Raw genomic sequence first — 26651 nt, 5'->3', positions numbered from 1 at the left:
TTTTAATGACCTAACCTGTGAGTTCTAAAATGTGTGAAGATACAAATACATTTAAATATGAATATGCCGAAGAAGGAAGCAAGCATGATTACGTAAAGCAAACTAAGAGTATGGACAGGTCGTAGTATAAACAGACAGTATTGCTAATAGGACCCTAATGTCACGCCCTGCCCAGAAACTGAGACTCAGCTTTTCAGGTGTTCCAGTTACATTTTAATTTCTTCATTTTACTTTCCCTAGGATATTGGCTTGGCGTATATAAATCACCTGGTGGAGAGAGGAGATTATGACATAGCAGCACGGTAACAATGACATTTTCACAACTACTTGTTAATGTAGATAGAATTGAGCATTGCTAACAATAAAAACAAGCCATTCTTTGCAGTTGGCATTTTTTTATTGTACATCTTTCTAACAAGGGTAATTTTTGAATATTAATGATTTCAAGCACAGAATGAGTTAATGTTTATTATTTTTCCAACTATTTCATTTTTGCCAAAGGAGAGTTGTTTTTCTCAGTATTTAATGAGAAAGGGATCAAGAACCATGAAGGGTCTCAGATTTCACCTGTTTACAGTCTAACAAGTTAGCCTGTCATTTCCCTAGTTGCTGGCAGAAGACAAGAGACTCTTGGATCAGAGCTAAAGGACTCTCTGAGACAAGATACTGCTTGACCAGAGTGTCAGCATTTGCCCAGATCCCCAAGTCCCAATTCTCACAATGCAACAGAGGGTAGGGATGGAGATCCTGCCCATACAGTCGGCTGTGATACGGGACAGGACCCTTGAGCTTAGGCTATCAGAATCTTTTCTAGTGAGCAAGAACTCCATGTATTAGTCCATTCTCACACTGCTAATGAAGACATACTCAATCCTGGGTATTTTATAAAGGAAAGAGGTATAATTGATTCACAGTTCAGCATGGCTGGGGAGGCCTCAGAACACTTACAATCATGGCAGAAGGGGAAGCACATGTGTCCTTCTTCACAAGGCAGGCAGGGAAGCAAATGTGTCTTTCACAAGGCAAGAAGCATGAGAGCCCAATGAAGGGGGAAGCCCCTTAAAAAGCAATCAGGTCCACTTTGGGAGGCCGAGGCGGGTGGATCACAAGGTCAAGAGATCGAGACCATCCTGGTCAACATGGTGAAACCCCGTCTCTGCTAAAAATACAAAAAATTAACTGGGCATGGTGGCGCATGCCTGTAATCCCAGCTACTCGGGAGGCTGAGGCAGAATTGCCTGAACCCAGGAGGTGGAGGTTGCGGTGAGCCGAGATTGCGCCATTGCACTCCAGCCTGGGTAACAAGAGCGAAACTCCATCTCAAAAAAAAAAAAAAAAAAAAAAAGCCATTAGGTCTTGAACTAACTCATTATTGTGAAAACCACCTGGTCCCTGTGACATATGGGTTAATGCTAATTACAATTCAAGATGAGATTTGGGTGGGGATACAGCCAAACCCTGTCACCCTGCATTCTCTTTGCCCCAGAAGGCATCATTTCACCTTTATTGTACTGGGCAGCAAGCCAGCCTTCCCTTTCCTCTGGAGGGAGACACTATTTGTGTCCTCTCATTTCTAGGGCTGTTTGCTTTATAAGCACCCTTGGAAGATAGTCGAGAACGAAGTGCCTCTACTTACAATTCAAAGAGAATTTTCCCAATTTAATAGAAGTGACCAGACCCCAGGATCCTGGGTTGCAGAAGTCTGTGGTGGGCAGAACACATAAATGTTATGTAGTGGTGTGCAAGTCTGTGTGGGTGGTTCCCACTGGAACCAAGCAGTCCCCGCTGTGTGACTGCTTGGCAGCCGGAGATGAATACCCTCAAACCTGCTTCTGGTCCCCGAGGTTATTTAAAAAAATGTGTTTCTTTGATATGTCTTAAGGTTTCATTCATGCATAATCAGACCTCCAGGTTATATAGTAGGATAGGATTCTAATATTCTGAAGTCTGATTTTGTAGTGTATAATTTAAAGACATTCAGAGAGGATCTGGCACTTTGGGGTATGATACATTTTCTTCAAGGCAAGAAAGGTCCCAAAACCAGCAGTGCTCATCTGGGTAAATGGGAAACTTAGAACAGGCAAATAGCTGGGAAGACCCCCAGTTGTAGTCTTCTGAAAGTGATTCACCTTTATTTATAAGCATTTTATATTAACTTTTATATGTTCTGTTAATTTAAATATACAACCAAATGAGTAACAGTAGTACCTTTATGTTGAGAGGTACTTGAGATAGAAATTCGTCAAAACTCTAAGAGATTTCTCTAAACCACTAGGGAAAATGTTCACTTCTGTCTCTGTTTGTTGTTTTGTTTATACTTTCTTTCTTCCTGGGACGTTTTTACTGCCAGCAAATGCCAGAAAATTCTTGGGAAAAATGCAGCACTCTGGGAATATGAAGTTTATAAATTTAAAGAAATTGGACAGCTTAAGGTGAGCAAAGCCTTATTTTTAACCCACAGTTTTTTCAACTAGTATATTAATATTGCAGTGGACACATAATAGTACTCAGCTCTTTATTAGTAAGTAATTATTATCTCAGATGGAAAGGAAAATCAAACCTTTAGAAATCAGTTTCAAAATATAAGCCTCATGTAAAAAATACACACATAGGTCAGATTATATATATTACATATACAGTGTGTTCGCTTATCTCCTTCCAGTTATCTCTGTTTCGATGAAGTTTTCATGACTTTTGAAAATAGGTGTAATCTCATCCAGTAGGTTATAAAGCATAAGACCTTTTTTAGATTTACTGAATAATTAATGTATTTTTCGAATAATATTTTAACTGCTGGAAGACAGATGGAAAAAATTGACCATGTAGCTCTAATGGATAATTTTGATGTTTCTTTTTTTAAAATCTTTCAATTTAATGCATAACATCCCAATCAATCAATAAAATATTCCTATGTTTGTTTTAAACATTTAAAAATTTTTCAGTATTTGTGGACCTTTTGAATGCTCTCTTAGAGTTATGAATATGCTTGGAAAATTCCCAGTTACTCAGCTTGTCAACGTGTAACTCCTCCCTCTGTCTGCCCTGTAAATGTTACACTTCTCAATGGGTTAATCGGGCTGTTTCTGGGGGATTTTATCCAGTCCTGCTTCCCTGTTTGCTTTAACTTGGACCTCTGTTTTGAATTGCATATGATGGCCATTTCTCCCTGTATATACTGCTGATAATGATAATTCAAGTTAATGTAAATCCATTTCCTTCCCAAATTCAGTCCTTTTCCATTCAGTCTGTGTTTATAATACACAGTGTACTCATTCTCCGATGGGAATCAAATCCACTCATTATTCTTGATTCGAACATCTTAAACCCCTTCTCATTCTGTTTAATCTCCACTTCTTATCAGCTTTATCATGTCAATACCAATCAGGTCTCTTCTCTTCCCCTCCGATGCCATTGCAGATGCCTTCTGATAGATCATGGGCAGCCCTAGCCCAGAGTTAGCTGCTTCAAAAATTAGTCTTGACTCCCACTTCCCTAATATCTGTTGCTTCCTTCCTTCCCATAGAATAAAAGTAGAATTCCTCTCACAGCCCCACCTCCCCTTCCCCTCCATCCTCATCTCCCTCCAGTGACACCATCTTGCATCTCCGGGCCCCTCTGACCTCCCTGCACGCAGATGCGTGTTCATGGCTCCACACCTTTGCACTTGCTATTCCCGCTGCCAGGTGTCCTGCCCACCCCTCTCTTATTTTTTGCTGGAGAAACGCAGGGTTTTAGTAGGCAGGGTCCTGCAGCACCGTGCTGACCCCTCTGTTGTAACACTTACCGCATAATACAGTTATTATCTGTTCAATCGCCTGCATATCTTTCTTCTAGGACTTGTGAGCTCTTTGGGGATGGTGACCCTCTGCCTGTCCCCAGTACGAAGCATGTGATTGGATCATAGGGCCTTAGAGGGTCACTGAACAGTATTTGGAAATTTGACTTTTAACACAGCACTGCAAATACCCGAAGAACATAAGATGTATTTTTCCTCATTTCAGAAGATGATTATGAGTTGTTAGAGGTTGATAAACTCCAGCTGAAGGAAAGAAAGATGAATATTACCTATACTCCTTGATTACTTACGAAATTGGCTTTTCTTCATCTCTCTGGCTTTCTCCCTCCTATTATTTATTTTTTAATATTAACTCCTCAGGATGAACAGAGAGATAAAGATTAACCTAGGCAATGTTATAAATTCATTTATACATATATACTTCTGAAAATACAATTTGTTGTTAGCAAGTAGTGTTCGTTTTAATCCTCTTCAGAACATTTTTTTCCGAGTACTGCATTGCCTCACATTGTTACAGTAAAAGTTTACTTCATGTTTTCCGCATAACTGGAGTGCAGTTTTGTTTTGCCATTTTTTAAAGGATTTTTCTTTTTCTTTTCCTTACCTAGGCTATTAGTCCTTATTTACCAAGAGGTGATCCAGTTCTGAAACCACTCATCTATGAAATGATCTTACATGAATTTTTGGAGAGTGATTATGAGGTACGGTGTTCTGACACGGTCATATTTACTTGTTCTCGATGGGCAGTGTCATATTTACTTGTTCTCGATGGGAAGTGTTAGGAAATCTAGAAAGGAATACAATGGAGCAATGTCTGTAAAGAACACAGATTTGTAGTTTGCATGTGGCAGGAAACTGAGCTAGATAAACTCCAGGGATAACTCACGTTTATGTAGACAGTGAAAACTCCTAGTCCGTGTGCATTTGAAGGAATTCCTTAAAGTTACCTTCTTCATAGAACTAAAGAAAAAGAGCTAAGTGCTATTTTGTGGATTTCATAAATATAATAGCAGCTGCTATTGGTGCTTACACTAGGCCCAAAGAATTCAGGACTTTTAAAGCCTGAGCCTCAGAACAAAGTTCCCCAAAGAGGGGTGAGAAAGAAACTAGAGGCAGGATTGGAGAAACAGATTTAAAATGATCTGTTTGTTGATTGATTAAAAGAGGAAGGCAGTACCTATATTGTTTATCTGCTATACTCTGTACTTTTACATGCATATTACTGTTTAATACCCCAACAGCACTGTAAGTGGTAATATCCCAATTTTACAAATGAGGAAACCAAAGATTAAAAGAAATTAACTTGTCCAAGGCCATCCATTTAATAAATAGTCATGCTTGACTTGAATTTAAATTTAGTGTTGCAAGCATCCTGCCTATAGAATAAAATTGGAATTATAAACTCTTAATTTTATCATCATTTTAATTTAATAAAGTATGATTTTTAAAGTGTGTTCATTTAATACTCATTTATTCATAAAACATCTGTTCCGTATGTGCCATATTCCAGGAATGTGCTATGCATAGGCATACAAATGTGAATGAAGTGATGCCTCTTCAGTTGGTGGTTCATAATCGAAGTCACACCCAAGCGTGTAAACCAGTGGCTCTTAGCTGGGGCTGAGTTTGCCCCCTGGGAACACTTGGCAGCTTCTAGAGACGTTTTTGGTTGTTGGCGCTGGAGAGCTGATAACACTGTCGTTTAGTGGATGGAGGCAGGGCTGCTGCTAAACATCGTGCAGTGCGCAGAACAGCCTCCAGGACGAAGAACGGTCTGCCCTCAGTTGCTAGTAGTCCTGTGGTTGAGAAACCCACATCATTATCTAATATGCTAGGCGCCCTAATAAGGCTAAACAGAGTGTGGCTGAGATAGCCTACTTCTTTTTCCGTCCAGAGGAAGACATGAGATTTCTAGTGGACAGGTCTTAGAAAAGGCTGGTCAGCTCCTTCTCAAAGCTGTGACTGGTGTTAGGAGGATTCAGAAACCAGGAGATGTAAAGTGTTGGACTTCTGCTGCTGTTCTCTAGCTTCTTCCCTATCTCCATGGTCTTTAATAAAAGTGGCAACATCTTCTGCTCCTTTGAAAGTTCAGGGTCCTAACTTAGTGATAATTACTCGTTTTTGGTGCTTGACCGTACGCTGCAGCTTGTCACTGACGTCTTATATTTTGGGGTTGTATTTTAAAGATAAGGAGGACTTTATTCACAACTTGTCTCTTTCCAACAAGAATATGAGATAGCTGGAAAAAAAGTGAATTCATGGAAATAACCAATCAATGATTGAGTTTAAAGAAGGGTAATATGGCAAACACCTACCTTTTAACTCCGAGTTGATTTTAGGTCTTAAGCTCTAAAGGGATCTTGGAGACGTAATGATCTTTTATCCTGAAAACGTAAGTTTTTGGTTTGTTACTGTCAACCAGGTATTCCTGGGTATATAAAATCCAAGCATCCAGATCCCTGAGTGACAGTATACTTTATTTCCTTTAATAAGTCTGCATTCCTAGCATACGAAGGGACTAAGTACCTTAGCATGAGTTAAACTTGATTGAAATATTTAACTGTACTTGCTACTGGGGTTGGTGTTTCTTCATCCTCACTTAATAGCCTGTATCATCATGTCATAATCCAATCTTCACCTTACTAGATGTGTAAAGAAGATTTTGTGGTAATAGTTTCTGTCGCAGCCTACTAATGGAGGCTAGAAGCATGGTTCCTTTTCACTTTCTATTCAGTTCAACATATCTTTATTTGGAACCAGACAAGTCTTTATTTGGAACCTACCATTGTTTAGAACTGGGCTGAATACTCAGTTGGATCCAGGAGAAGTTTTTAAAAAACATAGTCCTGGCCTTCCACAGGTTTCCAGCCTAATTGGGAGACCATGTTAAAAAGTCGTGAGCAACTAGAAAATAACTAAGGTAGAACAGTCCGTTCTATAAGAGATCTAAAGAAAAAGGCCATTAGTGGGCATGATCATTAGAAAAGCTTTCGTCAGTGAAGAGACTTACTTCTTTCCAGTATATTCTGAGCATGCAGAGGAGCTGTCAAAAATATTCCGTCTTTGACACCATCCTAGAAGAAAGGGAATTATGAGTGTTCTGTGAAAATGTTGGAGAAGAGTACAGACTTTCTTTACAAATGCTGAAGTATAGTATAATTTTCCTATTTTTAAAGTAACGTAATCTAAGCATTTGAAAAATTTTTTGTTTTTATGATTCCATCACTTGCACATAATCGAACGCTTACTTTTCCATGAAACGTTTTAAAATCCTGTATTATCAAAGTTATCCTGTTGATTTCGAATCTGGAACCCTTTTTACTAAGATGGAAAGAAACAGGCATGACTTAACCTTAGAGATTATAGATGTTTTCTCCTGAATGCTTTAGGATATCTCTCTGGTCAGTACTGTTAAGGAGGTTGTAAATAATTTGATTTTATTTTCGTATGCTCTTATAAATAATTCAGATTGTAGCTTCCTTTATTCTCAGCTTAATGTTTAATTTTGAATTAAATTGTCACGTAGTCAGTCAAATAGCTGTGTTCCCTAACAACACTTTTGATCACACAGTGTGTGGAGGGAAATTTTGTGTTGCTAAATAGAGCACTGAAGGTCAGATTACATTACACTGTGGGAGCAGCCCGTCCCAAGCAGACTGCCCATACTGTTGTGCTGGCTATACAGTGCACAAATGCATAACCAGTTGCACCCAGCAGCCCAGACCTAAGTGCATTAGAGGACTCTTGGTGGTGGGAAAAGTAGCTGACTTGGGTAGTGTCTGTAAGATGTTGAAGCTGTCACCCAAGTGTAACAGTTAGTCCAGAATGGGGAGAGAGCAAGGCCACCCTGAACTCCGTCCATCCAGTGGGACTTTATAGAAGGAACAAGATACCTTCCTAGTTGTACATTTCATAAAATTAAGAACAGAAGTAGATGGCACAGCCTACTTCCCAGGAATGCTAAATGGAGACTTATTGTACAATAATATTCCCTGCAACTCTTCACGACACCCAAACCTATAGTCTGAAAATTGATGAAATGTTTATTGACCACAGTTTTAATCATATAATTGTTTGCTATTTTATGTGACTTAAAGAGAATACTTTAGGGATGGTTTAAATTGTTTGGTTTGTTCTGAGAATTTAGGAAAAGCCAAACTCAGTTTCTCATGCTATACACTCACAACAGAACACTTCCGTGGCCAAGTGTGTGAGTTTTTCCCCTACACACCAAGCAAGCAGTTAGTTCCAGCTGGGGGTCCTCTCTGACACTGTCTGCATGGAGATAGCATCAGATCTGCAGGCTGAGGGCTCAGGCCAAGACTGCCCCCACTTGAGATGCACCAATCACAGGTTATGGGCCGTCACCTGTACTTCTGACGGGCCAGCTGTAACCTGGCATTCCCACTACCACCTCCTTAGATTTGACTCATTTGCTAAAGCAGCTCACAGACTCAGGGGAACACTTGACTTACATTTACCGGTTTCTTATAAAGAATATTGCAGAGGATACAGATGAACAGCCAAATAGATTGGATGCACAGGGCAAGGTATGTGGGAAGGGGCATGAAGCTTCCAGGCCCTCTTTGCTTGTGCCAACCTCCAGGACCCTCCAGTGTTCAGCTCTTGGGAAGCTCTCCAAGGCCAGTCCTTTTGGGACTTCACGGAAGCTTTGTTACTTGGACATGATTTGTTTAAATCGTTGGCCTCTGGTGATCTTCATAACCTTCAGCCCCTCTCCTCTCCTTGGAGGTTGTGGGGTGGGGGTGGGGGTGGGGCTGAAAAGTTCCAACCCTCGAATCCTGCCGTAGTCTGTCCCATGAACAACTCTATCATGAAGTTACCTAGGGGCTGCCGGCCACCGGCCAGCTCATTAGCCTACAAGCAAACACATCATTTTGGAGATTCTAAGGATTTTAGGAGTTAGATGCCAGGAAACCGAAAGGGGACCAGATGTGTGTTTCACAGTATCACAACTAGTATTCTATAGAATGAGTGTTCTTTTTCTGCTTTTCCCCTTTGGTTAGGGTTTTGCCACATTGATCCGAGAATGGCCTGGAGATCTGTATAACAATTCGGTCATAGTTCAGGCAGTTCGGGATCATCTGAAGAAAGATACTCAGAACAAGACTTTACTTAAAACCCTGGCAGAACTGTGAGTATACTTAAGTGTTTCTTCATCCATATCGATCGATGTTGAAAAGTTTTTCATACTTTAGATATGGCAAACTGAGTGGAGAGGATGCATTTGATACCATTTTCCCACATTCCCTCTTAGCGAAGATCTTTCATGAACCTCAAGTGAGTAGAAGATAAGGATATGTGTGAAACTGTACAGTTGTAATGTAATCTGTTTCCCAGAGGAGAGAAACCCTAACATGCAGCACTTGGGAGAGGCAGTGGTTAGGAACCAAAAGGGTCCCGAGTTTTAGATCACTCAAGCATAGCAGTTTCCCAATGAACGAGGCTCTGGATTCTGCTCTTCTAGGATCTTCAAGTCAGTTAGTTTAATCTCTTAAAAAGTCAGTTCTTATGGGATAATTTTAAGCTTTAAAAGAGAGGTCTTAGTAAAGGACTAAGTGCATTGCCTGACAGTGAGTCAGGGCTCAGAAAAGGGCAGCTTGGTTAGTACTTTTCATATGTGTTGGGTACGATCAGTGATACAGGCTTTGTGTGAGATGCTCGTGATACAGACATAGATAAGATAGGCTCTCAAGGACCTTCATTCCAGGGAAACAAGAAGTATACTGCAGGTCTAGCCAAGACAACCATCCCTGCATCTGCCTCTCCTCAGTGCCCCCATCACCCCAGACCACTCCTCTCTTCCATCCTTTTTCTTCTTTTGCCCAAAACCAAGAAAGGTATACCAAAATGACCTAGAACTCAGGACTGTATTGGATTTGCCACAGAGGAGGTTATGTTTATGGCATTCTGAGTTCATCATTTTCTCTTGGAAACACTGTCCTGCTGGACGCCCCTTAGAGTCTGCAGAACTGTTTGTAATGAACTCGCAGTGCAGCTTCAGTTCAGGGCTCTCACGAGCTGGCTTAGGGACTTAAAGTGAAAAACACTGTATTTCCGTTCAATACAGCCCCCTTACAGATCAACTTTGGGAATATTACCCGTTTGTCAGCTGAATGCTGCTTGTAAGAATTGGAGCAGATGTTTCTGTTACTAAAATGACAGCTTCATCCCAGACCCTTGTTTCTTTGCTATATGGATGTTTGTAAAACTTTTAGGCTGAGACCTCCAATAAAGACCATTTTTTTTTTAACATGAATATTGCAAGTTTTCTGAAATTTTGGCAACATGAAAGGCAAAGTTCTGAGAAAGAAATACTTATCAGCATGTGTAGTTAAACCCCAAGGAGTATGTTTTGAAATAAAGTTGATTTTTCTCTTTAAAGAAGTGATTCCATTTTTAATATTGTGAACTGTGATCTCTGTGTGTTTTACTTAGAGCTATTGATGAATATTAATGTAAAAAATTTGTATTACCAGGTATACCTATGACAAGAACTATGGCAATGCCCTGGAAATATACCTAACTTTAAGACATAAAGACGTTTTTCAGTTGATCCACAAGCATAATCTTTTCAGTTCTATCAAGGATAAAATTGTTTTATTAATGGATTTTGATTCAGAGGTAATGTGCTTTTCATTTTAGTACTGTCAATTCTTTTTCCTATTCCAAACATTTAATACTTGATATTCATCCAAATGCTGGATTGGTGAATGAATTGCATAACTTGACTGTATGCAGACAATGTTTAGAACACTCTGACCCACACTACACGTTAGTTATTTTAGTTGTTTGGCATTCAGGAATCATTTTCTTAATGTGATTATTTTGTGAAAGCAATTAGAATTTGATAGAGAACTTTTAAAGTTGTGTGTATGCACATATGAAGTACTTTCTTGCTAAAGCAACTTGTATGATTTATAGAAACAAACCAGGTGTATGCCTTGACTCATTTAACCCTCCTAACCTGTGTTCCAGAATTTAAAAATTAAGTGACCTTCCATCTTGACCCATTTATTACTGTTTTATTTCTTGGTGTTCACGGATCCAGCATGTGGGGTTTCCCCTGGTTTGAGTTGATGCTCGTGTCCAGGACATGTGGAATGAGTTATTTTATTGTGAGTTGAAAACTTTGAATGGCATAACAAAAAATTTACGCAACCTAATGAGTGGACCCAGCCACAGCTCACGTTGGCTCTTGCAAAGTGATGCAAGCTGTGTGTGTGTGTGTGTGTGTGTGTGTGTGTGTGTTTAAAAGAAATCTAATTGCAAGTGCTCGTGATGGAAATAATGAGGTTTATAAAAGTGTTTTTATTCAAAAAACTGAAATTTTAGATGAACCTAAAATTAGAACCCTAAAGGCTCCAACAGGATTAATGCATTTTTCAATTATATTATACTGTATTTAGAGATATTGTGTGCTACATTAATCTCCACCAACTTAAACTTCATTTAGATAGGAGCTAGATCTCCCTCTTTTTCTCAAAGATGCTTTAGCCCTTTTTAAAATACTGAGTCAAGTCCTTAGGGGCTACTGATTTACAAAGAATTATGTAGTTCCAAGGAAGCTCAGGTAGAGAGGCTCTGCTTGTCTGGCAGAGGATGAGATGCTTATGTAAAAATTAAGTACATTTTCTTCATATCTAGTCTGCCCTCATGCACCCCCCTCCACTGTTCTCCAGAGCCCCGTTTTGCATATGCAGCTGTGGAAAAAAAGATGAATGAGCTGAAACTAATTGCTACTTGAGAATGTGATCCAGATGTAAAGAGTCAGAGTCTTCTGGTTAGAAGAGACCTTAGGGATAATCTACTCCAACACCCTCGTATTTCAGAGCACAAAGTAACATTTGGAGCAGTCAGCTGGGTAGGAGAGTCCAGAACAGGGCCTAGGTCTTCTGTGTGAGGCTCAGTCTGATGTGCTTTCTTCCCTCTTCCTTTTGGCGTAAACTGCCTAATTTGTGTTTCCCAAATGATAAAAGAGGCTAAATTCTCAAAGTCCAAAAACTTAATGTCATTATGAAACTTGAGGTACCTCATTCTCTTGCTGGCTCTTATTCCCTTCTCCTCATAAAACCAGCTCCTTCTGTCTGTGGAGTCTCATAGGGAGACTAGGTCAAGGTTTGAGTAGCCAGAAGAAACACTCATTTTCATGATATACTGGTAAAGAGATGCTCTCCATAACCACTGAGAGTCTCACGAGAGGGTGTGAAGGTGTCTGAGACATTGTGGGGGGCTAGGATATGGGCATACAAGATGTTTTGTATTTGGTAAATTACAGCAAAGCACCATTTTAATAGTATGCAAAACACAGACTTCAGATCGAGATGCATTTGAAAATGCATTTCTTCACAAATACCATTTTCCATAAGGGCCATTGTAGAGCTAAGGGCCTCCTAAAGTATATAGAATGAGCCCTCCTCCTGTGAACCACCGCAGCTACACTGCATGGTGTTTGTTAGTCTTCTCTTCTTAAATAATGGAGTTTTTCGACTGTGACTTTTTTTATGTTTCAGAAAGCTGTTGACATGCTTTTGGACAATGAAGATAAAATTTCAGTGAGTACCATTTGTTTTTATATGTGTTACCAGATGAACGTCTGGGACTCCTATAGCCACGAAGAAGAGAGATGTTTATCAGATTATTTTGCAGCTGTTTACGTCCTCATAACTCCACGTTTAAACTTTTCTTTTTTATCTAGATTAAGAAGGTAGTGGAAGAATTGGAAGACAGACCAGAGTTGCAGCATGTGGTGAGCATGGCGGTCTCCTCCTTTTGCCCTTCTGATTGACCGGTGGGTGAATCACCTTTAAGTATTGGTGCGAGCAGGATACTGGAGTGAACTCTTGAAGGAGGTTAATATTCCACTTGGAGATTTGACAGCAAACACCATTCTGTAATTACCAAAACGCAGCACATGCTGTGAATTCAAGACCAGGGATTAATCGTAGATCAGACCCTTGAATTTTGACCCAAAATTGAATTGTAATAGAAGAATGTTACCAATAATATAAATATGTTTAACTGTAATGAATGTTTTTGTGTTACGCTGTGTCTGGGAGTGAGCACTGTCCCTCTGTAGTTCCTGTTAAATACAACCATGGCGTGTATCACAGTAACAGCCAGGATGGCACTGCAGATACTGTACCAAGTTCTCCTGTTAAGGACAGGTTGGACAGCCGTCCCATACCCAGGACTGCAGAGCAGTAAAGGAGCAGAGCCTCATTTGTTTGTCCCTCACCATGACAATAGCTCATCCCATTTTTCTTGTGTGCTGTCGGCGGTGCAGTTAAGGTCCGTTATTCTAGATTTCTTTGAGGGGCTACTCGATTATTTCCGTAGGACTGTAGGTATCAGATACAGTAAGTGCACGTGTATCTTTGCCCATCTCGTTGCACCCTAGGAGGAGGCGTAGGGAGTAGAGTGTTTTATTCAAAAATCAGTTTTCTGCTTTGAAGCTTTTGAAGACTGCAGGCAGGGAATGTGAGGGATTTTTTTTGAGATGGAGTTTCGCTCTTGTTACCCAGGCTGGAGTGCAATGGCGCGATCTCGGCTCACCACAACCTCCGCCTCCTGGGTTCAGGCAGTTCTCCTGCCTCAGCCTCCCGAGTGGCTGGGATTACAGGCACACGCCACCGTGCCCAGCTAATTTTTTGTATTTTTAGTAGAGCCGGGGTTTCACCTTGTTGACCAGGATGGTGTCGATCTCTTGACCTCGTGATCCACCCGCCTCGGCCTCCCAGAGTGCTGGGATTACAGGCGTGAGCCACCGCGCCCAGCGAGGGATCTTTTTTTCTCGTTTGCTCAGATGCTATTGCTGCATTGTTCATGATTGGCAATCTCAGGATTATCTGCTTCTCCAAGCAAGGCTCCACACTGCTAGCCACCTTGGGAATTCATTTATAAAGTGGTGGTTTCTGACCTACTTAAGCCAGTACCTATCTGCATGACAGTGTAGTGCAGCAGTGAAGTGGTGACACAGCCCACATGAAAACCGTTCACCTTCCCTGCCAGGCAATGTATTGTGTCTATCAATTTGACTCAGCATTCATGTGACAGAGCCTCCCTGTCCTGTTTGCACTCTGGGATACAGCACCACGTATCCCTGCTCACACACTGACCCAGTGCCAGTGGACTGGCGGTGGTGGTCATCAGACCTCAGCCTGGCACATGACATGAGTTCAGTCTACTGCTTGTACCTCTCCATTTTTCCTTAGGAAGAGGTGAACAGGAAGCCTGAGGATTCGTTTCTTAAGGTGCCTGTGTTCATGATTAGGCCTTACTGTGACTAGATTGAACAGCGATAACAAATAGTGCATTTACAGTCTCAGCCGCAGGGCGGGCTGGTGCTCTGTGTCTGTTATAAACCAATCCACTTGGAAACAGCCACCCAAGGTGTTATGCACTTTGCGTGATTGGTGATTAAGTCTTCCTGTCTTCAGTAGATTGTGGGGTTTTTGTTTACATTTACTATTAACTGAACATTGAATTGTTTTCTGAATTCTGAGTACTGTATCGATAATCTCGCCTGCAAGGAGAAAGTGAATGACTCATTTCCTTTCAAGTCCATTAACTTCTTTTCAGACAGCTAGGGCAAGGAATCAGTTCTGAACTCTTTCAGAACACCTGCATTCTTCTTTATTTTTACTTTGTATTATTGTTTTTGACATTGCTAGTTGAGGCAGCATTTCATTTTAAGACTTGACAAAGAGGAGATGCAGAATGTGTGGGAATTCATTCAGTGCCAGCCACTTGAGTGTTTAAGAACATGTGCTTGCCCCAGGACTCTACCCTCTTTTCTGTGAAATATTTTTTATGATCTGGGAACACCGCTGATCTTTTTACCTGTGAGCAAACCAGACGATGATGCTACTGACAGTTACTTTCATTAACATTTCTGCAGTGCTTGGTGCATGCCGAGTTCATTGGTTCTGAGTGATTTCGTAATGGCAACTCGTTTAATTGTCACAATAACTCAATAACATTTTTGTAGATCGACTGAGGCTCAGAGAGATTAGTGACTTGCCTAAGATCACTTAATTGGTACGTGGCAGAGTCAGGTTTTTGGGCCCTTCTAGAAAAGTATCAGGATCCTTTGCTCTCCCAAAGGGTTTTCCTTTCCACTTCTCCATCACTTAGAGGGTTTTCCTGAAGACTGCTTCTCCTCCACCCTCTCCATGGGAGCTGTTTAGATGTAAAAATAATAACGTTGCCAGGTACTACTTTTCTTGTTTTAATGGATCACGGCTTATCTTTTGTTCCTTTTAGTATTTGCATAAGCTTTTCAAGAGAGATCACCATAAGGGGCAGCGTTACCATGAAAAACAGATCAGTCTTTACGCTGAATATGATCGACCAAACTTACTTCCCTTTCTCCGAGACAGTACCCATTGCCCCCTTGAAAAGGTAAGGCACAGACCCCTCCACTTGTACACTTTGGATGAAGAGGCTGTCATTGATGGTAAGTTGTCATTCTTCTCTTCCTATCTCTGCTCATCCATCTCTGTCCAAGGGGAAGACTTGCTCTCAAAGAGGTAGGTTTTTGCTGGGACAATGTGTTGAAAAATGGAGGTCTCGTTGGGTTAAGACTTTGGTGAAGCGCTGAAGCATTTCTGTGGCAGGTTTAATTGGAGGAACAGTTTAATCCGGAGCCTAGGACTTAACCGTTAAGCAAAAATGATATGTTAGGAATCTCCATCCATCTCCCAGGACCAGAGTGGCACCTCAGAGTCAGAGCCTGGGAGGGAGACACAAACTGTCCTAAACCAGAAGCAGTTGCTCCAGTCAGGAATCAGGTTTGCTAAACCAAGGTCGTAGCTTTGGTCCTGCATCCTATCTTTAAGTGTCTCCTCTGTGTGTTTCTATATTTCTCTGGCATCCCACATTCCACTATAATTATCTGCTTACTAGTCTCTCTCTCCTGTAAATTCTTCAAAGATAAGGAATTTGTGTTACTCATTTTGGTAAATCTAGTACCCAGCACACACTAGACTATGAGTGAGAGAAGGAATAACTAACACCTGCAAGGTCCTAGTTAGAGCTAGAGCGAAACAAGGACTAGAAAGTTTTATGTGAGTGCTCTTTCAAAACAAACCGAAGTGCTTAACTGTGTGTGTGTTGACAGCTGGGCAGCCTGAAGGCCAGTAGGGTTATGTGCCATGGTTCTCGATACCATCTAACACTAACATCTACAGATGCCTGACTAAATTTGGATGGCCAGATTCTTTTTAAAAGCTGTGTGGACCAACAAAATAGAAGACACACTTGACCCATAAGAGATGTGTGCGAAGAAGCTGACTGACAGCACAGTTGATGTACACTTACAGCCCTCATGTTTGCTTCTTCAGCCCACGTGATTAAATGCATGGAGTTACCGTGAAACAGTTTTAGCTCAGTGGATTTTTAAAGTCTACAATTAATGAGTAAATATCTTGCCTGCCTGTTAACGTATGAAACAACTTTAGCATTGTATACTTGGGGCCTGTGTTTTCCGAGGACTAAATCTGGAAATTCCTTGTCTTACTCTAAAAGTAAAAACAGACATGACTCTTCTCTCACTACAGGACTTTATAATCTGGCAGCAGAGTGAGAATCTTTTTCTTTGAACAGTGCCCCTTCATTTATTTCTCACTTTTCAAGAAAATGTACATTTGCAGAGAGAATGTGGCACTCTACTGAAGTCTCAGTTGTCCTCTCAGACAGAGCCTTGCACACGTGGGTGATTAGCAGCCGTTCCCATTCCTTAAGCACAAGGTGCAGAGGCACCGCCCAGGTTCGAGTCACCTTACACTGCTCACACGCTGTCACCCATCTGGTTTAAAGTTCTGTGTCTAATAGTACTCAGTGGAAGATGCCCTGCTCCACCCAGTAGGGAGCAGCAGAACGTGGCAGACCTGCACGTGGTGCTTCCCACACATAGGTCTGCTTAGAGCATTTGTGTAGACCTTGTACAATTGTTCTCTCTGGTCCACTGAAAACAACATATTGAATATAAAAGAACTCAGCAGAAGCTTATGAAAATCAATTATGTTTTAAACACAGTTGTTTTTAAAAAGTTATCTCGTGTCCCACTGAAAGAGAATTTTGTGCATGGGTGAGAGGTGGTAATGGTGGAAGCAGACCATTAGTAATCCATATTTTTAGGACTCCCTAAATGGGTTTTTATATTTCAGACTACTGAGACTTCTTCCTAAGAGATTATCTCTCTGTTGGGATCTATTGTAGGAAATCTGTATATTTGTAGAAATACACCCGATCTCTACCCTATCAGCTACCCAAAGGTGTCTTAAAGGAGGTATTCATGACAGTATTACGAACTCAAGATTCTCATTCCTTTTTCCTTAAAAATAAGTTCCGGTTGGGTGCGGTGGCCCACACCTATACTCCCAGCACTTTGGGGAGCTGAGGTGGGAGAATAGCTTCAGGCTAGGAATTTGAGACCAGCCTGGTGAGCATAGCAAGACTCTGTCTCTATAAAAAATGACATTAGTCCACTGTAGCGGTACATGCCAGTATTCATAGCTACCAAGGAGGCTGAGGCCGGAGGATGTCTTGAGCCCGAGAGTTTGAGATTACAGTAAGTTATGATTGCACCGTTGTACTCCAGCCTAGGCGAGAAAGCAAAACTCTCTTTAAATAAATAAAAAAGAATAATAAATAAGAAAGAATTCTGTATGTACTTAGTTATCTAAGAAACCCATTTTTTTATGTTTACATGTAACATGAAAAAGCTGTCATATGTACCAATTTATGAATGACAAAGTGGATTTCTCCAATTAAACACATCCAAGCATGCTAGTGAAGGGCACGGAATACAGGTCTGCCTCTTTTGTGTAAAGAGAGACTCATAGAAAATGTGGCCTCTGTTTCTCCTGAATATGAAATTGAGAACTTTAAAACTCTTTTATATATATATATATTTTTTTTTAATTGCACTTTAGGTTCTGGGTACACGTGCAGATCATGCAGGATTGTTGCATAGGTACATACATGGCAATGTGGTTTGCTGCCTCCATCCCCCCGTCAGCTATATCTGGCATTTCTCCCCGTGTTAACCCTCCCCAAATGAGAAGTATTTAAGCTTTCAGAAGCATAATCAGAGCCTGTTAATCCATTATTGTTTATAATTTACCTCTGGCAGAACAACACTGTATCTTTCCAATTTTTGGTTGTCTGCCTTTGCTGGGGATTGGCTGATTGTTGAGAGGAGGTATTTCAGATCGGCAACTGACTGAAATCTTCAGGAATCTCTGTCAGCCTTATTTTGAGTTGATTGAAATCCCACAATCACAGTATTTGGCCCAAAACTTTGGAATGATCGTGACATCACATCTAAAGCCCTAGTTGTAGTTATCAAAGGCCAGAGTTCGGGATTTAAAATCACCACCGCTCCAGAATTAAAAATTAGTCTTACGCTTTTATGAAATTGTTTGTTCTAAAGGAAAAATAGTTTGTAGGAATTTATGACATCTGCAGCAATTTTTAAAGATAATAAAAATTATTTTTATTTATTTTGTGCTTTATAATTTATGCTGTGCTTTTATGTACCTTGTTTCATTTGATCTCTACAAAAGTACAGTTAGGTGGATAGAGTCATTTTATACATGACAAGCCAAGTCTTAGGGAGTTAGAAAAATGCCTCAAGTTCAGAGCTAATAAGCTGAGGGACCAAGGCCTAGAACTTGGATCACTTAACTTTAGGCTCTGTATTTTTTCCACTATGGTGGGAATCATTTTCGGGTTTAAAAAGTTAATTGAAATAGTAACAATAACTAAGGTATTTCCTAGTATTGCAAAAATCATGAAAGATTCGTTTTTTAAACTTAAGCTGTCCTATAATTTACAGAAGTGGTTGTCAGGCGCTGGTTTTCATTTTGCAAGTCTGATTTGCTTGTGCCTAGAGTGGTTAAAACAGAGCATCGGCTTCCCAGCTTCGGCAGATTTATACTCGAATTTGTGATCACTCTCGTATCTAATAGTATTCACAAGGTGGCAGCATTTCTGAATTTGGAAGACTAAAGCTGAGAGATGTCAAGTTTGCAGATTTTCATTAAAGAAATTTAAAGAGAAGATTGGATGAAAGATGACAAGATCAAGGATAGGTAGAAATAATAATTTAATTTACATTTGATAAGGTTGCTGTTAGTTACCATCAGTTTCCTAACTTGATTCTTTACCTTCATACGTAATCAGAAAGAGGAGAATTAAAATACTATTTTTACATCAGTTTTTACTCAATTTCTATTATTATTCTGACTTTCCACTTCTGTTTTCACTGCATTCTCCGTGTGTGTGTGTGTGTGTGTGTGTGTGTGCGCGCGCGCGCTTTAAAAATTTAATCTGGAAGCCATCATTCTCAGCAAACTGACACAAGAACAGAAAACCAAACACCGCATGTTTTCACTCCTAAGTGGGTGTTGAGCAGTGAGAACACAGGGACACAGGGAGGGGAACATCACACACTGGGGTCTGTTGTGGGGTGGTGGGCTAGGGGAGGGATATAACGGGGGGGGAGATTGGGGAGGGATAACATTAGGAGAAATACCTAATGTAGGTGACGGGGGGATGGAGGCAGCAAACCACCATGGCATGTGTATACCTTTGTAACAATCCTGCAAGATCTACACATGTGCCCCAAAACTGTAATTAAAAAAAAAAAAAAATCTTAATTTCCCTACTCTTTCCTCTAGAGGGCGCACCATGGCCCAGGAACATTCAAGACTAAATATTTTCTTTTTATACTTTACTCAAAATTTCTAGAGATTTCTAACATCTATTTTCTCATTTGTGAGAAGAGGATATTTAAGATTGTGTTAGAAACTAGTCACAAAACATCTAAAATTATGTGAAATTGAAATTTCGGAGATGCAAATTTTCTTTGAACTCGGTGCTCCTCATCTGCTTGCATTCCGTGTCATTCCTGACAGCAGTGGAAACGTTTTATGATCTACTGTGCCCGACATCGTAGCCATCAATCACATGTCACAATTGAGTATTTGAAATGTGGCTAGTGCTACCAAAGAACTGAATTTTAATTTAATTTAATTTTAATCAATTTAAACTTTACTAGAGCAAGTAGCTGCTGTCTTAGATAACTCAGGTGAGGCTTCAAACTGCAAACTCTTTGCGGTTTCAGACTAACATGTTCTTAAGCATTCTCATATGCACAAGAAAAGGGGAAATGGTTCTGTTGGAAACTTCTGAATAGTATTTTAATGTGTTAAGTGAATTTCCAAGTACAGAATTGGTTCATGGATACCTTTTGATAATAAATTATTTTAAGCAACATAATTACTCATTATTCAGACTGTCTTTCTCTCAACATTCTACTTATTAAGTTATATTACAGTGTTCTGTTTACTTGTGAGTGGCAGTCCCTGTCAACTGTAAACTAGCCTTATCTTAACAGCCAGCACAAATCTAGGCACTCATTTGGCTTGTAAGTGATTTTTTGTTTGAATCCCATGTCCTCTGATGCTTTTGCTCTATTTTGCTTGATTATTTAACTTCTTACATAATTTTTTTAATCCCTGCAGTAGTATCACTGCAAGAGACTGAAGAGTTGGTATGAAAGTTCTTTACATCACTTATAATAATGATTGACAGGCCCGACCATATAGGAATAGGTAAATCATATTTTCAATCAAAACGAAGGAAGATTTTCTAGATATTAGCTACGATTAGATTCCACTGTGAGTGATAAAAATCCTAAAATAATTGTGGCTTAACAGAGCAGCAGTTTCTCTGTCACGTGGAAGTGCTGGTGGAGTGGCCCTGCTGAGGGCAACATGCCACAGGGTCAGAGACTAGGACTCCTTCCTCTTGTCCCTCCACGTTGGGTGACCTTGACCTCATGACATAAGATAGTGCCATCCAGCAGCAGATTGTTTCCTGCAAGAGACTGGATGGAAGGACTGCAAATAAGGAAGCCAAGGATTCATACAAGGGCTTCAAAGGAAGGTTCTCCGAAGCCACCACCCTGCGTTTCTTCTTCAGTTTTGTGGGAGACATTAGTCATGTGGCTCCCTACTGCTAAAGAGGCCAGGAGGTTTTTTAATTTTTATTTTTACTTTTTAAATTCTGGACAGTTACATACCCAGCTAAGATCTTATTATTTTATGAAGAAATGGAAAAAGAATATTGGGAGGCAACTGTCTCTGCTACCTGATTTTTAAAGAAATCTTGTGAGTTATCAAATTGTTTCCATCTCATGATGACCTTCAGTTATTCCCATTTCCTTATGTAAATAATGTCTGTACCCTAGAACACCATCTTTGTTGCAGTGCAATTCTAAAGTAAGGTGATGTTGCTTCTTTTTCATTCATATATATATCTATGTATATATACATACACACACAGATAAAAACATTTATATATATATGTTCTACATTGGTCTCAATGACCAGCTTTTTCCTACTCCTTAGCTGGTACTCTCCAACCAGAGACACTAATTTAAAATATATAGCCTCTGGAACAATTTTAAGTCAAAAATCAAAATACCAAAAGTAGCTCCTGCTGTCCTTTCCCAAGACAGGTCATTGAGCCAAAAGAGCTAATCAACTTGAGCTGTTCTTTTTATCCCATGGTTCTTTTTTTTAAAAAAAACAACCTTGGCTGATTGTTTTTAAATGACCACTCTAAATACGCAGTCCAATAATCTTCCTCCTGACACCTTTTTTGCTTGCTCATTTATTTTAAAAATATTTGTTGCATATCTACTCTGGGCCCAGTATCATGCAAAGGACAGAGTTTAGAGCGCACATGGTCCCAGTGGAGGGAAATTAAATAATTAGCTGAGTAGTTGATTGCAACTCTGATTAAGTATTGAGAAACCGTGTACAGGGTACAACTGGAGTAAGTGCTTGGGACCTGACCCGATGTGGGGTCCAAGGGAATATATGTTGGAAGCCGTCGCTAAGGGTGGTGAGTGGGGGGTGAGGAAAGCATTTCAGGCAAGGGGACGCAGTGGAGAGATGAGCAGAGGGAGGTGAAGCTGCACAGGAATTCAGGGCTGGGTTGTGGATCCCTTGTAAATCACGGTAGAGATTCGCAGCCTTAAAGAGTGGAGCAATGCAGTAGCAAGTTTTGTAAGCAGGGTGTAAGGTACGGTTTCCCAGGTGACTCATTTATCATACTGCACCCGGTTCAGATGCCACTTCCCCTGTGAAGCCTCTGACAAGAGGACCACACAGGTTCAGTGTCCCTCCTCTGTACACATGGCCCGTTGTCACATCTCTGTCACTCCCTGGACCCTGAGCTCCCAGGTGTGGACTCATACTGCTAATGTTCCTAAGCCTCCTCTTTCTTCTCTTCTTAGTTGTCTTTTTACCTGGAAACATCACTAACATTTTTTATTATTGTTATCTTTGTGACTCGATCTAACCTGACTGTCCAGCACCCAGTACACATCATATAGTAAATCTGTCCTGATTAATTTAGAATTAGCAAGTAATTTGTCCATGTATAGTATGTCTTCTTTAAACATCCCTGGAAATGCTCATCTGCATAGCTGCTCCTTTTTGGATCCTTCTTGGTCATCAAAGTGTTTTTTTCCTTCTCACATTTGACAGATCCTTGAGCAGAGGAGCTCTCTTTCAACCCCTGTGAGCTGGCAGTAGAAATACTCCCAGTAAATTCATTCATTCATTCATTCATTCATGCAGCATGTATTTATATTTTCTGAGCATATGGTATGCACATTACTGGGAAAGTTCAACCATGAACAACATTCCTTACATCCTAATGGAGGGAAACAGCTTAAACAAATGACCACAGATGAAGGAAGCAGTGCTGTAGAGAAACCTAAAGAAGTGTAAAGAGAGAAAGCTTAGTGGGAAAGGCCCATTCTTTTCATTTGGTGGCTTATTTTCTGCTCCTGCTCATGGAATGTTCTGAGTAGATTCAAATACGTTTTAAATTGAACTGTATAGAGTCCAGTACCTCTCTGAGAGGTAACTGAGTACAGCCAGGCTAAGGAGATGTGTTTTCTTTTTTTGCTGTTTTATTTATAAAGAAAAACTATGGAAAAATCCTTTTATGCTTCTAAGTGTAGGTGACTTGATTGCTATTTGTTCTTATTTGGTAGCCTGTAGTAACGTTGTTACCTTGCTTTAATTAAAGGCTCTTGAGATCTGTCAACAGAGAAACTTTGTGGAAGAGACAGTTTATCTTCTGAGTAAGTAGCTTTTATTCATTTTGGTCCCATAAACTAAAAAATGGGGCAACAACAAGAAGTAAATTGTGTAAGAAAGTACATAGATTTTAGACCAATGTAACACAGTATTTGAGGCTATTTTTTACAAGAATTTGATAAATGAAAGCAGACTTCACAGTACAGTAAAGAAGGAAGAGTTGTTTAATATCTGTTGAAATAACATTGGTAATGTATAATCAACATAAAAATTTATCAGTTTATACCTCACAACATTGATTGAAATCAATTTTGGATGGGTTGACAAGTTCATTTTTCTAAATTACAATCAGCTTCTATTACCATCATATTGGTAGAAAACAATCAGCTTTAAAAATCACAACCTAAATAACTGAAGGAAATGCAGTTGATACCATAGTTCTGGAGGAAGGAGAGCTTTTCAGTATAATCTAGGTGTCAGTGTTCCCGGTCTTCTGGCTCCTGCCTTCACATGAGTCACAGTTTTTGTACCAAGAAACATAAAACTTGTCCTATTTTCACATTCTTCCAGAAAGAGCCACCTGCATGAGAGCAGTGTGGGTTGGACTGAGGATTGCATAATGCGGCGTACTACATAACATTCGTGTTTGCTGTTTCTCCATCGTCACTTGCCTGCCTTCCCCAGTAGGGGTTTTCCACCTTACACCTTTTTCTCATGCAGCACGCGCCCTCATTGGCTTCTTTGCCACTGTTGAAAAATAATCCAAATCCTCTGTTCCCATTTATGTGTGTGTAGATTCACGGGCGCTCAGCCACAGACCCAGAACTACCCAATTATGGCCCCTGCCCTCCTTAGAAGTGCTTTTGGAGCTGCATTGTGACTTCAGCGTGTTCCTGGGGTTCTAGTCACAGTTTTAAGTACCTCATCAATTTGCTAATTCCAAACAGTGTTCTCCCCAAGAAATTCTTTGGTGGAATAAAGTTTTTTCATATTGTCTTAGAAACAGTAGAGGACTGATAAAGGGACATATAGTCTGATTTTATCAACACTTGAAAATCCTGTAAACATTTTAAATAACCACTTTTAGAGACATAAACTGTGGAAATATTTGTAAGAAACACAAAATGCTGTGGAAGGGGCATCAGGATATCCTTTCATTCACAAGCCAGTGTTTATTGGTTGATAACGGCCATGTACAGTGAGAAGGATTCAAGATACTTTGCTAGTCCCTGTGCAAGCCCAGAGACAAGGGTAAGGGCGACAGCCCACAGCCAGGCAGCTGCTCTCCCTCCACTGAGTAAGGCTTTCTTACATGTACTGTATTAGAAACTCACGGAAAATTTTAAACTCTTAAAATGCCATAGATCAAAGAGCAAAGTATGTAAAGAAAGTTAGCCAATATAAGCATGGTTGAGAAATACTTTCATCTCATAAGGGTTATTGAAAAGCTTCCCCCTGAACTTGGAAGAGAAGGAAATTAGGTAGCCCTCTGACAATTGAATTTGCCATTGGCACAAAATGTGTCAGAAAAGCAACATGCACAGCTACCTCATGAGGCAGAATGACTTTAGAGCCTTTAGAAGTCTTAAGTGTACCTGAATGTGAAGGTACTGACCTCCAGAATGTGCATCTCTAGCGGAAGTAAGTCAGAATATGACAGACTGGCTTCAAATTCCCACTGTACTGTTTAGGAGCTGTATGATCTTAGCAAGTTACTAACAGTTCTATTTCCTCTTCTATAGAAGAGGAATGTTAGTAGAACGTGCCTCATGGGATCGTTAAATGATGTCATTTACATGAGGCACTTAAATGAGTACTCGGCACAGAGTAAACATCCACTACATAGGACATTCTTATTTTACTGTGTTACAGCAGTAAATGCTGGTGTCACATGAGAAAACGGTCTTGTCTTAGCTTTCCAACTGTGTAAACAAACCAAGAGATATGTACTTCCTTTAAAAAAATTTTATGAACATACCTAAATAAACTCTTTCTTCCATCTTCACCCCATGCAGGCCGAATGGGTAATAGCCGAAGTGCCCTGAAGATGATTATGGAGGAGTTACATGATGTTGATAAAGCAATAGAATTTGCCAAGGAGCAAGATGATGGAGAGCTATGGGAAGATCTGATTTTATATTCCATCGACAAACCACGTAAGCATAAAAGCCATCTATGATTATCACTTTCTTCTCTCAGTGTGGCCAGTTATGTCTAGATTAAAAATTATATCAAGATACATTGGGTTACAAAAATGGCAGAGTACCTACAGGAAAAAGAGGCCGGATGTGTCGTCATGATTTCCAGTACTCCTCCTGGAGCTTCTTCGGTTTGCATTACCTGAATGTGATGAAGGACAGGTGGCTACACAGTTTATTAATTGTGTCCCCATGAGCCATATTTTGACCTGCTGCAACCAGATTCCATAAATATCATCTGAGTTGTGTTGGTGTGATTTTGTTTGTTTGTTTTAGCTTGTGTATGGGAGGGTTTATAGTGTAAGTGAAGAGACCTTACCAGTCTTTTTTGGAAACATGTAACTGTTCGGGACATTGATGGCATTTGGATATTTTAATTGCAGTAGTTAGCCTCTTTCCTGCTATTTTTATCAGTACAGCACCCAGAGTTTGCATTTGTTGGTCCTCAGCTTGACTGTTTTCACTGGGTCTCCCATTTTGGAAAGGAAAAAACAAAAGCAATCACCTAACAGAAGCCCACCTCTTTTGAAAATAACTAACAGCAGTGATGTGGAATTTCCTCTTTCCTTTTCTTTTCAAGTTTGGTAGGAAGTCTTTATGTTCATGTAACTACCTTAATCTGAAATCGACTTTAAGGACGATCCTCTTGGCAATATAAGGAAACTGATTTGTAACTAGCGAGAAGAGCAATAGTTTAAGGATCTCAAGAGGCAAAGTGATGTGACAGAACACATCATAAACTTGAGGCTGGCCTGAATTTGAATTTGGGCACATGACTTACTAGCTGCCTGACCCTGGAAGAATTAAACACCCGTTTCCCTTGCCTGTAAAGTGGGGACACAACATTCCCACCTTGCACAATATTTGAGGAAAGCCTGAGCCACAGTCAGTTGTCAGTAAATATTAGTTACACCCATTTGATACTGAAAAATGTATTTTGAAGGTAAGTTATTATTTGTTCAATTGTTTTAAAACAGTTTTTATTTACTTTCTCCTTTCTGTCTTAAGGAGCATTAGTTCTTGGAAGTTTAGAAGATTGATTCTTAACAGTTTAGAAATTCAAGTGGTTTTAACACATTGAAGGAAATAAGTTTTTCTTCAAATTACTTTTGGATTAAAATTGCCTTATGTGCAAATAAAATTGCATTATAATGTTGCTTACATGTTCATTGTTTTATGTGGTCTTTTGTAGCATTTATTACTGGCTTGTTAAACAACATCGGCACACATGTTGACCCAATTCTACTTATTCACCGTATTAAGGAAGGAATGGAGATTCCCAATTTGAGAGATTCCTTGGTTAAAATTCTGCAGGACTACAATTTGCAAGTAAGTATCATTTCTTGGACAAAGAGGCATGCTGAATGAGTTAACTGAGTACTGATTAAAGATTTCTAGGGTTTATGTTAGGTATCAGTTAAAAGCTTTTAATTTTATAGTTATATTTTATTTAGGCCCAGATATTTAGAAAACTGTTCAAATAGAGTAATCAGAAATGCCACCTTTAAA

General features: G+C 39.9%; 1 protein-coding gene across 2 annotated transcripts in view; it reads left to right on the top strand.

Moving 5' to 3' along the window:
• Nucleotides 1-26651, top strand: part of VPS41 (VPS41 subunit of HOPS complex) — a 170898-nt gene that overhangs the window by 131239 nt on the left and 13008 nt on the right. For both annotated transcript variants that reach the window (XM_054237008.2, XM_035253207.3), the window contains 11 exons: nucleotides 241-302; nucleotides 2351-2432; nucleotides 4405-4497; nucleotides 8824-8951; nucleotides 10297-10441; nucleotides 12331-12372; nucleotides 12516-12566; nucleotides 15083-15220; nucleotides 22934-22988; nucleotides 24960-25100; nucleotides 26335-26471. In XM_054237008.2, the coding sequence (XP_054092983.1) occupies nucleotides 241-302; nucleotides 2351-2432; nucleotides 4405-4497; nucleotides 8824-8951; nucleotides 10297-10441; nucleotides 12331-12372; nucleotides 12516-12566; nucleotides 15083-15220; nucleotides 22934-22988; nucleotides 24960-25100; nucleotides 26335-26471 (1074 nt within the window). The remainder of the gene's footprint in view (nucleotides 1-240; nucleotides 303-2350; nucleotides 2433-4404; nucleotides 4498-8823; nucleotides 8952-10296; nucleotides 10442-12330; nucleotides 12373-12515; nucleotides 12567-15082; nucleotides 15221-22933; nucleotides 22989-24959; nucleotides 25101-26334; nucleotides 26472-26651) is intronic.

The sequence above is a fragment of the Callithrix jacchus genome, chromosome 11 (assembly GCF_049354715.1).
Source record: "Callithrix jacchus isolate 240 chromosome 11, calJac240_pri, whole genome shotgun sequence".
NCBI lineage: Eukaryota > Metazoa > Chordata > Mammalia > Primates > Cebidae > Callithrix > Callithrix jacchus.
Note: the sequence above shows the minus strand (reverse complement) of the source record. Positions and strands in the feature narration are given on the sequence as shown.